Genomic DNA, 19,729 nt, shown 5'->3' with positions numbered 1-19,729 from the left:
TGCACTGACTGATGGAACAGGTGCTGCAGAAATGGGATGACCCGCAGTAGTGGCAGAACTTCAGAATATAGAAGGCTGCTTTCCTCAAGATCAATGCAAAGCTCTCCCTATAGCTGCAGTGGCAGAACACACACGAGTGTTCCCTTCAGCATGGAGAAGCATGTGGAACCATCTGGGAGCTCACCATCCCCGACTGCTAATAGTCAGTACCTGACCAGTTTAATGGTGGTAGATCAGCTGTCAGGGCTGTTGTCACAGAGGTTTGTGCGGCTATTAAGAGGGTGCTGCTGCGTCAGGTCATAAAGCTGGGCAACACACAGGAGGTTACTGATGGATTTGCACATTGGGCGTTTCTCAATTATATAAAGGGCCACTGATGGGCCACGTGTCTATTACCTGCCCCCGCAGCACCAGGCCTCAGAATTCATCAACCACAATGCTGTTCCATAGTGCTAAGAGGTCTGGTTGATCACTGTGTTTAGTTCACCAACATTAATGTGGAGTGATCTGGAAAGCTTCATGATACCAGGATCTTTAGAAACTCACCCATTTTATGCAATGAAAAAGATGGAACTTTTGCTCTCAAGACCACGGTGGACTTTAATGGTGTTGCAATTTCTCCTGTCATTCTGGAAGTCTCAGCTTACCTTCTGCTTCCCTGGCTTATGAAGCCCTTTCCTGGGCACTTGGATAGGAGAAAGAAGCGGTTTAACTATATCCTGAATAGCTGCAGAACAGTGGATTGTGCACATTTGGAACACTAGAGGGAAGGGGGAGGAGGTTCACGATAAGGCCAGATGATTCTGAGAAGCACCTGCCTCATGTTACAACTGCTTGCTGTTGTGCAAACCATCTGTGGGAGCCAGGGAGAGTTGTGTCTCACAATAGTCTGAGAGGCAGAGGCGAAGAGACTTGCTGAACTTTATAAACAGCCAAAAAGGACGCATGTGCAAAATGACCTAACTGGTCAGGGAAACACTGTGCTCGTACTTTGATGTCGGGATGTAGTGGAGGAAAAGGAATGTAATGAATAAATGAATAAAGTGAATACACTTTGTGTAGCAATTTAATGGAATTGCATCTCAACAAAATCTTTCAGTAAAATTGTAATTAATTAAAAAAAAATCTTTGATTTAATAACACAGCATAAAGTTAAAGCCAATGGAAATGAGGCACTCAGGCCCAAAGTGCTGATGCACACATCACTATGCAGATGAGGTAACAAAAATATGTAGGTGAATGTGTAGCTGATCTCCTTGTTTTGTTTTGGGGGTGGTGTTTGTTTTTCGTGGTACATATGGAATAGAACTATGGGAAGGGCATCTCTCTTGTACTTGGTGGAGTAAAAGGGTGTCCTAGACTCCTGTTTTTGACAGGCTGCAGGACATGGTTAGGTTGGTGTCCTGGGCATGGGGAAAGAGCAACACCATTCTCAGGAAAGTTGGTCTGCTTCTGCATCACATCCAGTATCTTTTCCCAAAGGTCCCTTTCTCTGTTAATGCATTCCCTTGATCGCTCGCTGATGTTCTCTCTCTCTCCCAGTCTACCCTGGGGGGGAACGGGGGGGAGAGAGAAATTGATCTAAGATACGCAACTTCTGCTATGAGAATAGCGTAGCTGAAGTCGACGTATCTCAGATCGAATTAAAATTACTTACTTCACGTATTCACAGAGCGTCATGGTTCCTCCGTCGACTTTGCTTCCACCTGTTGCCAAGCTGGAGTTCATCAGTCGACAGGAGAGCGATCGGGATCGATTTATCGCGTCTACACTACATGTGATAAATCGATCCCCGATAAATCGATCGCTCCCTGCCGATCTGGTGGGTAGCGTAGACATACCCTCATTCTGATACTAGAGCAGGGGTAGGCAACCTATGGCACGCAAGCTGATTTTCAGTGGCACTCACACTGCCCGGGTCCTGGCCACCAGTCCGGGGGACTCTGCATTTTAATTTAATTTTAAATGAAGCTTCTTAAATGTTTTAAAAAACTTATTTACTTTATATACAGCAATAGTCTAGTTATATATTATAGACTTATAGAAAGACACCTCCTAAAAATGTCAAAATGTATTACTGGCATGCGAAACCTTAGATTAGAGTGAATAAATTAAAACTCAGCCCACACTTCTGAAAGGTTGCTGACCCCTGTATTAGAGCATGAAATCTTCTCTCAAATTTTTCAGTCTTTATGACCTTCGGCTCAGATGCTGTCATGAGGTCAGCAAACATATCCTCCATCATCCTCTCTCCCTTCTCTTAAGAGTCTGCCAATACCATGCAAGTACTTATTGTCCTATTATTAGTTTCATGTCAACGATGATAAAATGTGGCTTTTCTTCCCTCCTCAATTTTAGCATATTCTTCTTCTACTTTTACCAGTCTGGGGTACTTTTGGGGATGGCAAGATGTTTTCCACCTTATTTCTCCCTTACACAGGACCAGTGCTGGCAGGAGGGCCTCCCAAAGGGCCGATTATTAACTGTATGTGCACATCTGCAGGCTCTCCTTACATTGGAAGATGTTACCCTAAGGCAGAGGTAGTCAACAGGCACACGGCAGGCCAAATCCGGACCACCAGATGCTTTTGAACAGACCCAAAAAACCTTTTTATTTACTTATTATCATTCTTGTTTTCTATGGAGTCTGCATCTTGACTATATTTTGACCAAGAAATTTGGACCTTGACAAAAACTAATTGACTACCTCTGCCCTACGGAGTGTTCTCAAGAGGAGGGGCCTGTTCAAAAAAGCAATGGGCAAACCTGAAAGATATGTAGCACTTCAAATTTTTAAGAATGGTGCCCCACAGCTGGAACAAGGTAGAAGAAAAACACCATCTATAGGGGATGCCCCAAGTAAGCTTCATTGCCTTGCAATGCGTATTCCAACACAGAACAATATCTTTCTCTTTAATTCTATTTTATAATGCTTGCTGACCAGTACAAAGTACACTGTAAAATTGTTTTTCAGTCAAGGGTATGAACCATTTTTGCTGGAAAGGGGTTAACAACGCTGAGGGGCTGACTGAAAATAACCATGATCTTCTGTAACTTATGTATTCACAAATGCCTTATCTCTGTGCATTACGAAATGTCTCTGTAGCCTCATCTGGACAATACACATCATATTCTAATGTGTGCTTGATAATGTAAAGGTGACTAGCAGCTCAGGGCACTGATCAAACTGTGACCCAACGTTTTTTTTAATTGTTTTTTCTCTTTCTGTATCTGCCGCTACAGTTCCTCCTATTAAATATGTATTGTTTTTTAACCCCTGTGGTGCCACTACCTTGAGCAGGGAGGGGGTCCCATGGTTGACTGTGAGGGAGAAGCAGCACGTTTGGTCCATGGTTGTGGGATTTGGTACATCAGGGAAATAAACTTTTTTTGCACTTCTGGGGCTGTTGCTATTTTGAACACATGAGAGGTGGGGGGAAGATGGGACAATAAAAGCTAAGTAGACAGAAAAGGAACATCTGTCCACTCTTACATAGCTCACATCTGCCCAAAGTGCCCAGCTAGTATCCAGAACAAAGTTGTTTAAAGTTCCATATTCAGCTAGTACCAGGACAGTTTATTGCAATACAACACATAATACTACCTGGTTGAGATCTCCTCTGCAACACTATCAGGTGGGCTCCCTGCCTGGGTCTTGGGGCCTCTCTCTAGCTCAGGTTAAGGTATGCCAAAAAGATCTTGGCTGTGTGAGGGAACCTCTTCCTTGCTGAGTTCTGTAGTTGGCTGGGTGCCTTCTAAACTGCCACAATTTAGCAGGGTTCCACAGTGGCCTATTGGCAAAAATCCAGTCCAGCTCCTCATTGTATCCACATGTACTGGGAACATTAACTGAGATCTTGTTTTTGTCTCTGCTGAAAAATGGGTTCTTTTAAGAAACAGAAATTGATATGTGAAGGACTCTGACTGGGCAAACATCGTGGCACTTCTGAAGCGTAATAAAAATAGTCCAGCACATAGGAAAGTATATGCAGCGCTGGAAAGAGCTTGAAATTCGTTTAATGAAAGGGAAAACAATTGATCCTTCAGAAATATATCTTACTGAAGATAAAAAAAGTACTGGTGAAATGTTTTGATGCACCTGATTTCAATCGTGCAGTCATTTGCAGAAAGAAATCTTACTTTCCATTGTTCTTCTGGCTCAGAGAATTTATACATGCCAAAGAGTGGAAACTTGTTGAAAGAAGTGGATCAAGTAATGGAACAACATGTAGGATGTGTTCAAAGGAGTATGACCCAGGCTCATTATTTAGGGAAAGACATTCAGAATGAATTGATTTAATAAGTCAGCAAGATATTACTCCAGAAAATAGTGAAACGTGAAAGAGTCAAAATATTACTCTATATCATTTTAGACTGCAACCCCAAGGTTAGCCATCAGGAACCAATGTATGTAATAATCAGAACAGTTGTGGTTGAAAGAAAGCCAGAAATTAAAGAATTTTTCCTAGGTAATACATGAAACAATTGGTCTAAGTTTCTCAAACACAATTTTAGAAAAGTTTGACAACTGCAGAGATCATTCGTATGATAATGGGGCAAACAGGTAAGGCATTCAAGCTTCGCCGCTACACACAAAAAAAAATACCCAACCCTTGTGGGTCGCATACATTACATTTGGTTATTGTAGATGCTGAAAAATCATCACACGATGGTGCTAGTTTCTTGGGATACCTTCAGAAACTCTACACTTATTTCCTGCTACTACGCCACAATGGGCTGTTTTGTGCCACCAAAGTTATGTGAAGTTAAAATTTTGAAGTGAAACAAAATGGGAAAGCAGAGTTTAAAACGCAGTAAGATTTCAAGCTGCTTAAGTCACAAGGAGGCTCTGTTGGAGGTAAGAGAAATGTACTGAAGTCATGGCAAAAACAGAGCCTTGCCTGAGAAAATTGGATCATACCATTTACTGATATGCTCAATTGTGCGGCAAGACATTTTGATTAACATCAATCACATCAGTAAGCTTCTACAATCCTCTTCTATGCAAACTGATCTGGCTACAAATTTGCTAGAAAGTACTTCTGATGTATTATAGGGAAAATGAATTTTCTGGTACTCAAATACAAGCTAAGAAGATTTGTGAGCAAATGAATATACCTGCACATCTCAAAGAGAAACATCTTACAAGTGCAAAACCTCCCCACTTTACCTATGAAACACCTGATAAACTATTTGAAGACGTACTTAATCAGTGAGAGGACAATTTTTTTTTTTAAAATATAAATAGAGCAGTGGATTCAGACATCACATCAGTTGAAAACATATTTCAAACTATGAGAAGTGTGAAAGATAAGTCTGGACTATTTTGGGATTTGAAACAGACAACTGAAAAGCCTAAGGAACTGTTAAGGAAATGCTGCAATAACTTATGAAACAATTCGAGTTCCAAACATGAATTAGATTACAACAAAAAGGATTTTTCAAGAAATTTTAAGATGCAGTTTGCTTCCAAAGAAAATGACACTTTTTGAAGTTCTCTCCTTTATACATGAAAACCAAATTAAAGAGATATATCCTAAGCTTTGGATAGCACTGAAAGTTGCTGTAAGATTCGCAGTAATGGCAGCATCTCCTGAGAGGAGTTTTTCAAAGTTAAAGCTGATAAAAACATTCTTGCAATCATCAATGGCTCAGGATTGTCTGTCTGGATTGGCAATTATAAAAATGAATAATGATTTAGGAAGAGACCAGTCATACGATGACATAACTAATGACTTTCCCTCAAAAAAGTGTCAGAGAAAAAGCTTTCAATGAAGGCAAGGTGCCATTTATGTATTTTAGTATTATCCCCAAATTCCCATTCATCTTATTTAAGATGGACTTTTAACAAGTGTATTAGTATGTGTTGTGTTGGTATTTTTATTTCTATAAACAAACACAACAACAAGAATGCAATTAGTATTTTAGTGAGGAGCAAGGGGGGGCCCCAAAATATGGGGCCCAAAATATTCCTATTTAGGGTCCCCACTGGGCTAGCACCAGCTCTGAGGACATTGCTGCTATATGGACTCCTGGAATGTGAACTTGTCATGAGCTGGAATCACTAAGGGAAACGCCTAGCTGCATGCCAACATTTAAATAAGGAGGCATCATCCAGTCCAGATGACCTTGGAGCAGTTAAGAGACAAGCTGGTCTAGGTATGAAGCAATATAATGTGTGATATAAGTGGGAGCACTGCCTGAAACAGTATAGTACATTCAAAATACACCAGTATAAGGATTGTGTGGATGTAACTCATTTCAGAACAGAATTATATCACTTCCAAAGCAAAGTAAAATGGGATAAGATGCCAGATAAATTGAAAAAATAACTTGTGTCCACACAAGTGAGTTTGTCAGAAAAACTAAAGTTATATCATTAAACAACACAAAGCTTTCCTGTGTAAAAAAGGCTTAAGTCAATCTCATATTTATTATCTGTAATAACAACAGGTACAAAAATTCAGACAGAAATGCAAAACCATTTTCTCCTCGGGCCATAATTTTTTTATAGGCACGGTGACAGACAGATGTTAAGGAAAGCAAAAGCTACATATGAAAATAATTTGAATGAGTACCTTGCTCTTATTCTTTTGCTAACCTGCATGATGTCTGCAATTTGTGATGATTGGCAAAGCATATATAATTTTACTGATAATGTAAGAAAAATATTAAGCCTACTGGTGACTACTTCTTACTGCACGCATTATTCAAAATCAGTGAGCCTGTTCAAAGCAATAAAAACTATAGATACTTCAGAAGGCAGTGTCACATGTTTGAAAAGTTTCAGTTCTCTGTAAGGAAAGTCACTGACAAACTATGGCTCAGTCCCATAAACAATTACCCATACAAGTAGTCCCACTGAAGTCAGTGGGATTACTTCTGTGAGGAAGAGTTTGCAGGGATAAGCCCTATACTCTCAGCATCCCAAAAGGAAGATGGAATTTGGCTGCTCCATGACACTTTTATGAAGCAAGTTTTTAGAAAACAGTTTACTGGTTTTTGAGTACAGATTTGTTAAGGGGCTTTTAAATGTTCTCCTTCCAAGAAGTTTTTTCACAGGAACTTAGGAATTGCCACCGTGGATCAGACCCAAAGCCCCTCTAGTCCAACAACCTGTCTTTCATCGTGGTCAGTAACAGATGCACTAGTGTAGGTGTAAGAACCCTCTAGTAGGAGTAGCTGTGGTATAATCCCCCTCCCCCACCCCCCTTCCTCAAGTCTCATCCTGGTGAGTTAGGCAATGTCTACAGCTCAGGTAGGCATATCTGTATTGGCTTTATTCTAGCTAGCAGTGTTAAAAATAGTAACGAACATGTGGCAACACTGGACAGGTTACCAGCATGACTACGTACATACTCAGGTTCCCAGGTGGTCTTCTACAGTTCACACTACAGCCAGTGCCACCCTGTCTTCACTGCTATATTTAGCCATGCTAGCTAAATTAAAGCACAGTAATGTCTACCTGAGCTGCAACCACAGCTTCAATTGCACATCGACTGCAGCGTAAATATAGCCTTTGAAATTGCCCCATGCCCCAAAGCACAATATTCTTTAAGAACACTATGTTGCCATTTGTTAAGACAACTCTTAATATTCTTGAATTCATATAAATATCCAAAAACTTTTTACAACCTGAAGAATTTAACGACTTCCTGTAGCAACAGGTTCCACAGTCTAATCACATGTTGCGTGCAAAAGTATTTCCTTTTATCAGTTTTGAATTTTCCACTTTTTTATTTCATTTAATGTCCACTTGTTATTCTGTCATGAGACAGGAATTCCTAATCTGCTTCTCCTGTACCAATCATTATTTACAATTTTATCTTGTCTCCTTTCTACAGTAAACAATCCCAAACTTTTCAATCTCTCTTCACAGGACTGTTTGGGCTTGCTCAGATAACTTAATTTACCCTGCACTTCTGTTCCCTGGCTGTAAAATGGCGATAGTAGCTCTTCCCTGCCTCACAATGGGGTAGTGAGGAAGAACTCACTATTTCTTGTGAGGTGCTGAAAGGCTACAAAGTGAAACAGAATGTTGAGAATCACTAAGAAAGGGATAGATAAGAAGACAGAAAATATCATATTGTCTGCATATAAATCCAAGATGTAGGTGTACCATGAATACTGCATGCAGACATGGTCACCCAATCTCAAAAAAGATATATTGGAATTGGAAACCATTCAGAAAAGGGCAACAAAAATGATTGGGGGTATGGAACAGCTTCTGTATGAGGAGAGATTAATAAGACTGGGACTTTTCAGCTTGGAAAAAAGACAGCTAAGGGGGGATAATAATAGAGGTCTACAAAATCGTGACTGGTGTGGAGAAAAGTAAATAAGGAAGTGTTATTTACTCCTCCTCATAACACAAGAATTAGGGGTCACCAAATGAAATAGGCAGCAGATTTAAAACACTCAAAAGGAAGAATATTTTTCCCACAATGCACAGTCAACCAGTGGAACTCCTTGCTGTGAAGGCCAAAACCATAACAGGGTTCAAAAAAGAACTAGATAAATTCATGGAGGATAGGTCCATCAATGGCTATATGTGGAAACAGTGACCACAGTGTAACAATATTTAACATCCCTGTGGTGGGAAGAACATCTCAACAGCCCAACACTCTGGCATTTAATTTCAAAAAGAGTAACTATGCAAAAATGAGGGGGTTTAACAGAAATTAAAAGGTATAGTGGCTAAAGCAAAATCCCTGCAAGCTGCATGGGCACTTTTTAAAGACACCATAATAGAGGCCCAATTTAAATGTATACCCCAAATTAAGAGACACAGTAAAAGAACTAAAAAAGAGCCACCATGGCTTAATAACCATGTAAAAGAAGCAGTGAGAAATAAAAAGACTTCCTTTAAAAAGTGGAAGTCAAATCCTAGTGAGGTAAATAGAAAGGAGCATAAACACTGACAAACTAAGTGTAAAAATGTAATAAGAAAAGTCAAAGAGGAGTTTGAAGAATGGCTAGCCAAAAACTCAAAGGGTAATAACAAAATGTTTTTAAAGTACATCAGAAGCAGGAAGCCTGCTAAACAACCAGTAGGCCCCTCGATGATCGAGATACAAAAGGAGCGCTTAAAGACGATAAAGCCATTGCAGAGAAACTAAATGGATTCTTTGCTTCAGTCTTCACAGCTGAGGATGTTAGGGAGATTCCCAAACCTGAGCCGGCTTTTGCAGGTGACAAATCTGAGGAACTGTCACAGACTGAGTGCCACTAGAGGAGGTTTTGGAATTAATTGATAAACTCAACATTAACAAGTCACCGGGACCAGATGGCATTCACCCAAGAGTTCTGAAAGAACTCAAAAGTGAAGTTGCGGAACTATTAACTAGGGCAGGGGTCGGCAACATTTCAGAAGTGGTGTGCCGAGTCTTCATTTATTCACTCTCATTTAAGATTTCGCATGCCAGTAATACATTTTAATGTTTTTAGAAGCCTCTCTGCTTCATAGCTCTATGTATACCATACTAAACTATTGTTGTATGTAAACGTATAAGGTTTTTTAAATGTTTATGTTTCATTTAAATTAAATTAAAGGCAGGCCTCCCGACTGGTGGCCAGGACCCAGGCCAGTGTGAGTACCACTGAAAATCAGCTTGCGTGCCGCCTTGGCAGCGTTGCATAGGTTGTGTACCCCTGAACTAGGGTTCGAACCTGTCCTTTATAATCGGTTCTGTACCCATGACTGGAAGATAGCTATGTAACACCATATTTTAAAAAGGCTCTAGACGTGATCCGGCAATTACAGAACGGTAACTCTATGTCGTACCGGCACATAGTCCAATATGTAAAGTAAAACTGCGACTACTGTAGAAAGACATAAATGTGTGGGCAAAGTTAACATGGTTCTGTAACGGGAAATCGTGTCTTACTAATCTATTAGACTTCTTTGAAGGGGTCAACAACAGGGGATCTGTGGACACTAGTGTACTTAGAGTGCCGAAAGCGTTTGACGGTCTTTCACCAAAGGCTCTTATGTAAATTAAGCTGTCATGGGTATAGGGGAAGGTCCTTTCATGAGTTGAGAACTGGTTAAAAGACAAGGGAACAAAGGGTAGGATTAATGGTAAATCTAAGAGACAGGGTTAGTCAGTGGTTGTTCCCCAAGGGTCCAGTCCTAGAACCATTCCTATTCAACTTATTCATCAATAATTGCGAGAAGGGATAAAGGCCCCCATCGACCCGCCGAAGCGACCAGGTAGGCACGCTTTTGCGATGATTCTCGTTTGCTCAAGGTCGTTAGACCACAAAAGCGGGATCATGCCTTCCCCCTGTGAGAATTCAAAAGATCTTAGCATATGTCTGCGGCATGGCAATGAATTTACATGTGGCACTTAATGTAACGTAATGACTTGGAAAACTAACCCCCACATCATACTAAATATGAATGCGGGCTAATTTTGCTACCATCGCATCGGAAGACGACTCTGGGTCATTCGTGGATAATTCTCTGAAGATGTCCACGCAGTGTGCAGAGGCAGTCAAAAAAGAAAATAGGATGTTAGGAATCATTAAAAAGGGGACAGAGAATAAGAAGGATAACATCTTATTGCCCTTATATAAATCAATGGTACGCCCACATCTTGAATACTGCGTACAGACGTGGTTTCCTCATCTCAAAAAAGATATACGGGCACTAGAAAAGGTTCAGAGAAGGCAACTAAAATGATTAGGGGTTTGGAGAGCGTCCCATATGATGAGAGATTAAAGAAACTAGGCCTCTTCAGCTTGGAAAAGAGGAGACTAAGGGGGGATATGATAGAGGTATATAAAATCATGCGTGATGTGAAGAAAGTAGATAAGGAAAAGTTATTTACTTATTCCCATAATACAAGAACTAGTGGTCACCAAATGAAATTAATGGACAACAGGTTTAAAACAAATAAAAGGACGTTCTTCTTCACACAGCACACAGTCAACTTGTGGAACTCCTTGCCTGAGGAGGTTGTGAAGGCTAGGACTATAACAGTGTTTAAAAGAGAACTGGATAAATTCATGGAGGTTAAGTCCATTAATGACTATTAGCCAGGATGGGAATGGTGTTCCTAGCCTCTGTTTGTCAGAGGGTGGAGATGGATGGCAGGAGAGCGATCACTTGATGATCACCTGTTCTGTTCATTCCCTCTGGGACACCTGGCATTGGCCACTGTTGGAAGACAGGATACTGGGCTAGATGGATCTTTGGTCTTGACCCAGTATGGTTGTTCTTACGTACAGCACTTCGGGTCATGTAACCACCCTCTGTATAGTGTGCCCACACATTAAAGTAGGCTTAGTAACAGATATGAAGCGTGCACAGTGGCTATTGTGATAGCAAGAGGTGCGCATGAATTGATTTATCTCAATGCAGAGGAGACATTCACTTTCATGGAGGCTTCATTAATGATGAAATTTCCCACCTGGCAGTTTAAGTTGTCAGATATGAATGGACAGTCCTACAAACACTGACCATTTCACAGTGCTGGTTAAAGAATCACTGTTATGGAGATAGAGGCCAAAGCTATGTTGTGTTTAAACACAGCATCTAATATGGTGGAAAATTGATATTTTGTTTAAATGCAGTAAACTGAATTTTGGATGTAAACATATGATTTGGAATAGAGACATCACCAAAACAACAGGCAGGAATTTGCTCTGTGTTTGTCCAGTGTTTGCCACTAGTCTGCAGAAACTACCATAATAAACACGATTAATAATAACACAAAGTCTGTGGCAGAGCCAGGAACTGACCCCAACCATCCTGAGAACCAGTCCAGTTCTTCCTTGCCCAGTCCCTGGGTCACTGCTTTCTCCAGCAGGGTGCGTCTATGCACACAGGTACAGAAGCGCACACACACCCCAGCCCAAAATAAATTGATCACTCCTCCCCTTCCCCCCAGCAGTGGTCTCTGGCACAATTCTTCCCTCCCTCACTCCCAAACAATAATCTCTCCTATACTCTGCCCCATGCTGTGATCCCTCCTCTCCTCTCCTCTGGCATACAGGGATCGCTCCTCCCCTCACCCGCCTCCATACTATGGTCACTCCTCCCCTCCCACACAGGTTGACCATTCCTCTCCTTTCTCCTAGCAGTGGCATGTCCCGCCCACCCATATACTGATCACCCTTCTCCTTACCCACCCCTGCTGCTAGGTCCTTCCTTCCCCCTCCATACAGCGACCATGGCTCCCTTTCTCCCCGCCCCCCAGCAGTGGTCACGCCTCCCCTTGCCCCCTCCCCAGCAGTCGCCAGCTCCCCATGTACTGATAACTTCTCCCCCTCCCCCAACAGAAGTCTCCCCTCCCCCCAGCGCTGCCCGGCCCTTACCGAGGCGCTGCTCCGCTGGGCGCGGCGGGTGTTTGAACGCCCCGACTACGGGCGCCCACAGCAGTAGGAGCAGGACGAGAGCAGGGACCAGCGAACAGAGCCGGAGCCTCATGGTCCGAGCCTGGCTCCCGCTCGCATCGGTCCGGGAAGCCTCCTCTGGACCCGGGGACAGGCTCCGCCGCAAGGCGCCTCCCTCAGCTCTCTGCCGGCTCCCCCAGTGCGTCCGCCCCAGGGCCCACACCCGGAAACCCGGCTGCCCGCAGAGCATTGTGGGTGCGGCGGGGCCGCCGCCATCTTGTCCCCGGGCCGGGTCGTGGGGCGAGCCCGGTGTGGGCGGGGAGCGGCGAGCGGCCCCCGCAAGGGACGTGTCCTGACGCCGACGCGAAGGCCACACACGGCGAGCGAGCGAGGCCGCTGCAGGTCCTGCCCGGAGACGGGCGGGCTCAGGCGAGGCGGGGATCCGGTCCCTCCCTTGGGGAGCCTCACCCCAGAGTGCCACTGCGGCCCCGTCCGCCCTGGCCCCCGACGCGCCCCTTTCGGGGGGAAGCTCCCCCGCGACAGAAATGAGGTGCCGGCTGCACGGCAAACGGCTCCGTTTTGGGGATCCCAACAGGGGTTGTGCTTCAGAGGGTTAAGCGCACCGGGCGCCCTGCAGGGAGCGGGTCGCGGGCGCGCGTTGCTGTGCATGCGGTTCCTAGCACAAGGGGCCCTGATCGAGGCTTGTGTTCGCTGCCCAATATAAATAAAGAACCATATTCAATGGGTTAATTCTCTTCCCAAATCATGGTCCGGTATTGTGGTTAAAACACATGTTGGTGTCATCTGCACTGCAAGCCTCAAGCAGGATTTGGGGACATAGGACCTGCTCTACTAGATGGGAACAACAGTCCATCTAGTCTGGTATCACCTCTCCAGCAGTGACGAGTACTGTGGTGTGGGGTGAAAAATGAAAGCCAGGACAGGTGGGCAACATGAGAGCGAGCTGCCTTCCAGGAGCCAAGACATGATGTATTACTAACATTGGACAGACTTCTGAAGGCAATGAGGAAGGATCTGTTGGTGATAGTTAAGGATACGATTCTGTCACCTATTCCGTGACTTTACGAGACCTCCCTCCCTCTCTACCCTGAAGCAGCAGGGGCTTGGCTCCGGCCAATGGCCTGGAGCTCTGGCCCGCCAGTAGCCCAGAGTGGCACTTGGGCCAGCCTGTGTGAGAAGGGTCGGATCGGATGCTGGGGGCAGTCAAGCAAGCAGCCTGGGGTGGCACTGGGGAAAGCTAAGCTCTGCGGGGGGCAGCAGCCTAGCCTGGCAGTGGCACTGAGGGGACCAGCCTGGTGCTGGGGGTGGGGATGTGGCTCGGGACTTCATGGGGGAAAAGGGGCTCAGGGCTCCTTCAGACATGCGGGGCAGGGCAGGACTGGCAGGGCCGCACTGGGTTTCAACTAGTTAGGGGAGGGAGTTGTGGCCCAGCCCCCACCTCCTATCTGCCCCCACCCTGGGACTCTGGCCCATCCACCCCCCCGTTCCCTGAAGGCCCCTCTGGGACCGCTGCCCCATCCACACACCCCTGCTCCCTGTCCCCTTACCGCCCCTGGACCTCCGCTGCCCCATCCAACCCCTCCTCTCATTCCTGATGGCCCCCCTGGGACTCCTGCCCCCATTCAACCCCCATCCCCCACCGACTGCCCCGACCCCTATCCACACCCCCACCCCGTGACCACCACCCCAAACTCCCCTGCTTTCTATCCAACCACCCGTTCCCTCCCCCTTACTGTGCTGCTTGGAGCACTGATGACTGGCAGTGCTACAGCCACACTGCCACCCCTGCCACCACACAGCACAGAGCACCAGGTCAGGCAGGGCTCTGCAGCTGCGCTGCCCGAGGAGCTCACAGCTTTGTCACCCGGAGCATTGTGCTGGCGGCAGAGCAAGCAAGCTGAGGCTGCGGGGGAAAGGGGCTAGCCTTCCGCGCCAGGAGTTCAGGGGCAAGGCAGGATGGTCCTACAGGCCAGATGTGGCCCATCGGACGTAGTTTGCCCATCCCCTGGGTTAAAGGTAGGTCCAGTCCAGGAGTGCTGGAGCAATTTTTATAGTGAGGTGCTGCTGACGGAAACCATATATTTCGTGTTTGTTATTACTACAAATCAAGGGGTGCAGTAGCACCCCTAGTTCCAGCACCACTGGTCCAGGCTTGAGTTTTTCAGGCTTGTTCTCCTGTTTGGCCATGATGTAAGTATAAAAGGCTTGAGATTTGTTGGGCAGTTCCCAGAGCTCCCTTTCACACTTTCTTTGCAGGCATCCCTGCTAACATGGTTCATGTTTTGACTGTCCTTCTTCCAGCCTTGTTTTGATCTTGATCCTGATGTCACAAACACCACAGGGCATTTTGCCATTGATTTCAATGGGAGCAGGATTAGGTCCTTAATAAATATTACCTTAGAAGGCTCTGCGGTCAGGGATAGTATGCAAGGATGAAATATACATATTATACCTGATCATTATAATTTTATTATTCCAACTATCCCAAGGTCAAATGTTATATATATTAAAATATAGTAAACCAACATATTTACCCCTCCCTTAGAGGGTTCTGTCTGGTTTATTTGCTAGCACAAAGCTGTGGTAATCCTTTTTGTAGCTGCAAATGCTTTAAAACAGAAAAGGACTGAAAATTCTTTTAAGGATTTTTTAATATATTCCAATGTTTTCTTTTACTCTTGGGACAGACATCAGTGCCATTGGAAAATGTTTACTCTCTTGGCACCAATGCCCTTGCCTTCAAGGTGACATCACCAGTGTTTTGATTGGTTCTATTTTCTCTGCAAGAAAGAATACTCCTATTATCTGAGCTAATGTGGAAGGAAACAGAATCTAATGATCAGGTATGTACCTCTTCTGAATGAAAGCCTTTGAGCAGCTATTGTATCTTCAGGAGATGTTGATGATATGAAGACCAACAAGGAGCTATGGCAAGAAAGATATGTGGGCTAGGCTCCAGCTGTACTGTTTTGAGGTACAGGGAGAGGAGGGAATTAACTGATAGTCTCTACTCCAGCAATCCATATGAAACCTGGTAATGAGGCATCTGAACATGGGACTGTGGAACTACAAAAAGAATTAGCAAAGAACTTAACTGGATGGATTTGCTCACATGAAGATATCAAAATAACTCAGGAATCTACCCTACCCAGCATGTTTTTGTCATTTATTATGTTTCCTGCATGTGAGTGAAAGTATAATGGACGCATTATAAACAGCAAAAGCAGCAAAGAATCCTGTGGCACCTTATAGACTAACAAGACGTTTTGGAGCATGAGCTTTCGTGGGTGAATACCCACTTCGTCAGATGCATCTTTTCTGTGGGCTCTAAAATGTCTGTTAGTCTATAAGGTGCCACAGGATTCTTTGCTGCTTTTACAGATCCAGACTAACACAGCTACCCCTCTGATAATAAACAGCAAATGCAGCCTTATAGTCCAAATCCTGAAATAGTTACTTACTGACTTCCCAGAGACTTCAGAAGTGAGGTTTATTTGTGCGAGTAAAGTTGCAGGGTTGAACTCTTGAATTTTTTTCCCATCAGTATGTACTAACAAGATAGGATGTAAGTGTAAATGGAGACTTAAAAATGCCATGAAAAATTCATTTATTGAATGGTAGGCAACCTAGATTGCTAAGAAAAAGAAAAGAGTGCCAGCTAAAAAGGGCTCTGTCAGAATGGAGTCATATTAAAGTTTAATAACATACTAGTGAAAAAATACCAGAATTGTTGATGCTGTGAATTAAAAACCTCTGAAGTGAAGAGAGATTTCCAATATGGAATATAGATTGTCAGTTTTAGACTTCTATGATTTGTGTTATTCTTTGTTAGAGTTGTAGTAGCTTTTGTAAACTCAAATACAATATTACAAAGTCTTTAATGGTAAGTTTAAAACAATTGGTTTAAGATGCTAGTCAGCATGCTACCTTTTCCACATAACTTGAGATTCTACTCCAGTGGCTGTAGATTTCTTTTTAAGTTAAATAAATTCTTAATGATTTTAAGAACACACAAATAAAAAGGAATACTGAAGAGAATGTGAGTACAACATATTAGAACAAATCTGGGAACAAAAGGGAGAAAAATAAGCATAAAATATGGAAGGAAATACATAAATTAATATGAAAGAAAGATATCAGATGCAACTAACTGACTCAGGTAGGGCAGGAAGCAAGAGCCAAAACCCTATGCTCCTTGCTATGGGCCCAATTCTACATGCTCTGCTCAGACCTGAGTTTTTATGCAATTAGTAGGACTACTTGAGTGAAAAAGAACTGACCATAAGGACTGCAGAATGGTGTCCTCTGAGTTTTTACACTCCTATCCATGGGAGCTTGCCTAAATAAGGACTTATGCCCCAGTCCTGTAAGAAGCTCCATTCGGATGGACTGTGGTCCCTTCATAAATATATGCTGTATGCTTGAAGCAGGTGAAGAGATCCACCTGTGCTGAGTTCTGTCCAGGATCGGGGAATTACTGTGGGCTTAAAAAATATTCTGCTGTGCTGGTGCGAACAGGCTGCAGGAGAATACACCTGCACAAGAGGCCAGCTGCACTGCAGGAGCTATGCCTCTCAATCCAACACGGATAATGAGTATAATAGGCCAGGAGAGGCTAAGCCTCCCCTAACCCTGGCCAAGGCCCTGCCCTCGCTCCTCTCTCCTCTGAAGCTGGTGGGGGCTCAGCTCCAGCAGGCAACTTGGAGCTTGGGGGCTCTGCCAGCTGGCAGCTCGGGCTGGAAAGTAGCTTGGGCCAGTGCTCAGGCCAGCCAGTGGCCTAGGGGTCAGGCCAGTGCTGAAGCCAGCTGACGCAGCTGGGACAGCCTGGCCAGTCTCCCTGAGCAGCTGAGGCAGGTGGCTGGTGCTTGGGCTGGCTGACATGGCTGGGGAAGACTGGCCAGCAGCCTGGGTCCTGGGACGATTCATCCAGGGCTCCTCTGGCCATGGGGGAAAGCTCAGGGCTCCAGCGGGCAAGGGGGGCGGAAGGGGTAGGGTAGGGGCAGAGCATTGGCAGAACCTGCCCCTGGTAGCCCTAGAATTGGAGAAACACAAGACACTTCACCTTTGACCCTGAGTTGGCCCAGAGATGAATCTGTCACTGAGGCCTTGATTCTTCACTGTTTTCTACCTTGTGGAGTCATTCACATCTGAACAAAGTGAATATCAACCAGAGCCATTCTGGCCTGGTAATAAATGGTGTAAAGGACTGCACAAAGTGGGGAATCAGGACTGAGGGCCAAATCCTATTTACCTTTCTTACTACACAAGTAGTCCTGTGGACTGCAGTGGAAGGTCACATCTGAGTAAGCAAAACAGGATATAGTCCATTTTGAGGACCTCCTCAATGGTTTTGCGTGGCATCCTGACCCTATGGAAGTCAATGGCAAAACTCCCATTTTGACTTCAGTGAGGCCAAGATTTCATCCCCTGTATATAAACCTTCCACAGAAAGTCTCCACTCAGATACCTATTTCATTAAAGTTAGTGATGTTCTGTCTTTACCACTTGTTGAAATATATTTGTAGGGTTCCCTCCCTGCCACAGTTGTCCCTCTATTCCTCTTGCTCCTGCGGACCCAGTCTCTCTCTAAGCCAGCTGGCAAAGGGTCACTGTTCTGTAACAGCAATGCCTATCAGGCCTGACAGTCTGTTAGTCTATAAGGTGCCACAGGACTCTTTGTTGCTTTTCATGGTGTATAGTTATCAGACATACTCTATCATTACCCTCAGCTGATATAAATGCAGGGCTCTTTGGCATTTAAAATTGTCAAGAAATTACTTGACTTTATTGGTATCAGAGTAGTATATAATTCAAAAGCATAAACCCCAAGATACCTGCCCATCTAGAGCGGGATGAAGGGTAGTGATATTTCACAAAGTATAGTCAGCATAAATGTTCTGAGTTACCACAAGGTATAATTTGGAGTTCAAGAGCTTTAATGTGTTTCTAAGGCATCAATTTTTAAAATATAAAATTTATTTTTATAAGCAACATGACCATTGATTATTTTGCTAAGTGGCTTTGAATGGTGCTCTCCGTGTGCTATGTGGCGTTTTTGATGTGTAATTGAGTCCTAGAGACACTTCTCTTTTTCTGTTTAAAAACTGAAATCTGAATCCTGCAGGGGATTGGCTGACTCAGGTGACTGAGGTCCTTCACCTATCAACTACTGGTTTGAAGCCAATCAGCTCAGTAGTAGCTGAAAGCAGTAACCTTCAGATAACTGTTCGGTAGCCAAAATGAAATGACTTATGGTCCAACAGTAGATAAGTGTCCACCTCCCACACCAACAAGTCACCCTTGCAATTGGCACTAATTGGTGCTTCCCTCAAACATACTGTATCCCTTCAATTATATGTTTGAGGTGGAATAACTCTGTTCCCATTGGAGTCAATAGGAGCCTTACATTTGATTTTTATTTTTGTAGTCAGTTAAAACTCCTTCTAATCAGTAAATTGTGTGTGTGTCTGTGTGTGTCTGTGTGATTTTGGGATTCAACCCAGACCAGTGAGAGGTTATGTCACTGCCTGCTCTGTAACCCTGGGTGGCTTAAAATGCTCTAATGCTGCGACTCACAGACCACACAACAAGAGCCAGTGGACACGCATGCAGTTCCCTGAGTGTCTGTGCAGCCCGAGTTCAGTGCTCTGACCCCATCAGCCTGCCTACAATGCAACAGGCCTGTTGTGGTCTCCACCAGCCTTGGTTACTACTTGCAGTAGTGATCCCAACACACTCCCAGTTCTGAATTTCCTCAACATGGTCTGCCCTGAAATGTCCAGCCCTCTCCTGGAACATTCAAAGGCGTAATAAGGCCCATTACTCTTTTAAAGAGACAAAAGCAGAGCAGCTTGTTGCTTTACCTGGAGTTAGCAATCACTTCAATACAAACACAGCACTAGGCTGGTTTAGATTAAAATAAAACAAGTTTACCAACAAAAAAAAGAGGTTGTGAGTTCAAGCACAAGGGATAAAGACAAAAATGGTCACAAGTAAAATACACTAATAGCTAAGACATAACTTTACCAGCAACAGCCTTAGTTCTAGCTGAATTTTTTTTACCAATCTTTTTCTTTTGCAGCCATGGCTGACTCTCTCTCAGTCAGGACCTTCCACAGAAGTACAAGTGTCAGGATTCCCTTGTCTTCCTAGGTGAAAAATATTTGTCTAAGCAGGTTTCTCATATATATTCAGTTCCCAGAGACTTCAAACCAGAGGAGGACGAACTACAGCCTGCAGTACCATCCTGCCTGGCTCTTGAGCCACCGGCCCCTCCCCTGCTGTCCCCTCTACCCCGCAGCCTCAGCTCACCATGCCATCAGCATTCTGGGGGATGGGGCTTCAAACCCTGTAGCTGAAGGATCCATCT

The 19,729-nt window shown here is 44.2% G+C and overlaps 1 protein-coding gene across 4 annotated transcripts in view; it reads right to left on the bottom strand.

Annotated features, from left to right (window-relative positions):
* ADAM17 (ADAM metallopeptidase domain 17) overlaps window positions 1-12,645 on the bottom strand; it is a 443,735-nt gene extending 431,090 nt beyond the window's left edge. For all 4 annotated transcript variants that reach the window (XR_012655481.1, XM_032777454.2, XM_075063687.1 and 1 more), the window contains exon 1: window positions 12,322-12,645. Coding sequence is in view for 3 of the 4 variants with exons in the window: in XM_032777454.2 (XP_032633345.1) it covers window positions 12,322-12,589 (268 nt within the window). In the remaining variant the exon portion in view is untranslated. The remainder of the gene's footprint in view (window positions 1-12,321) is intronic.
* Between the last annotated feature and the right edge of the window lie 7,084 nt (window positions 12,646-19,729).

The sequence above is a fragment of the Chelonoidis abingdonii genome, chromosome 3 (genome assembly GCF_003597395.2).
Source record: "Chelonoidis abingdonii isolate Lonesome George chromosome 3, CheloAbing_2.0, whole genome shotgun sequence".
In the NCBI taxonomy this organism is placed as follows: domain Eukaryota; kingdom Metazoa; phylum Chordata; order Testudines; family Testudinidae; genus Chelonoidis; species Chelonoidis abingdonii.
Note: the sequence above shows the minus strand (reverse complement) of the source record. Positions and strands in the feature narration are given on the sequence as shown.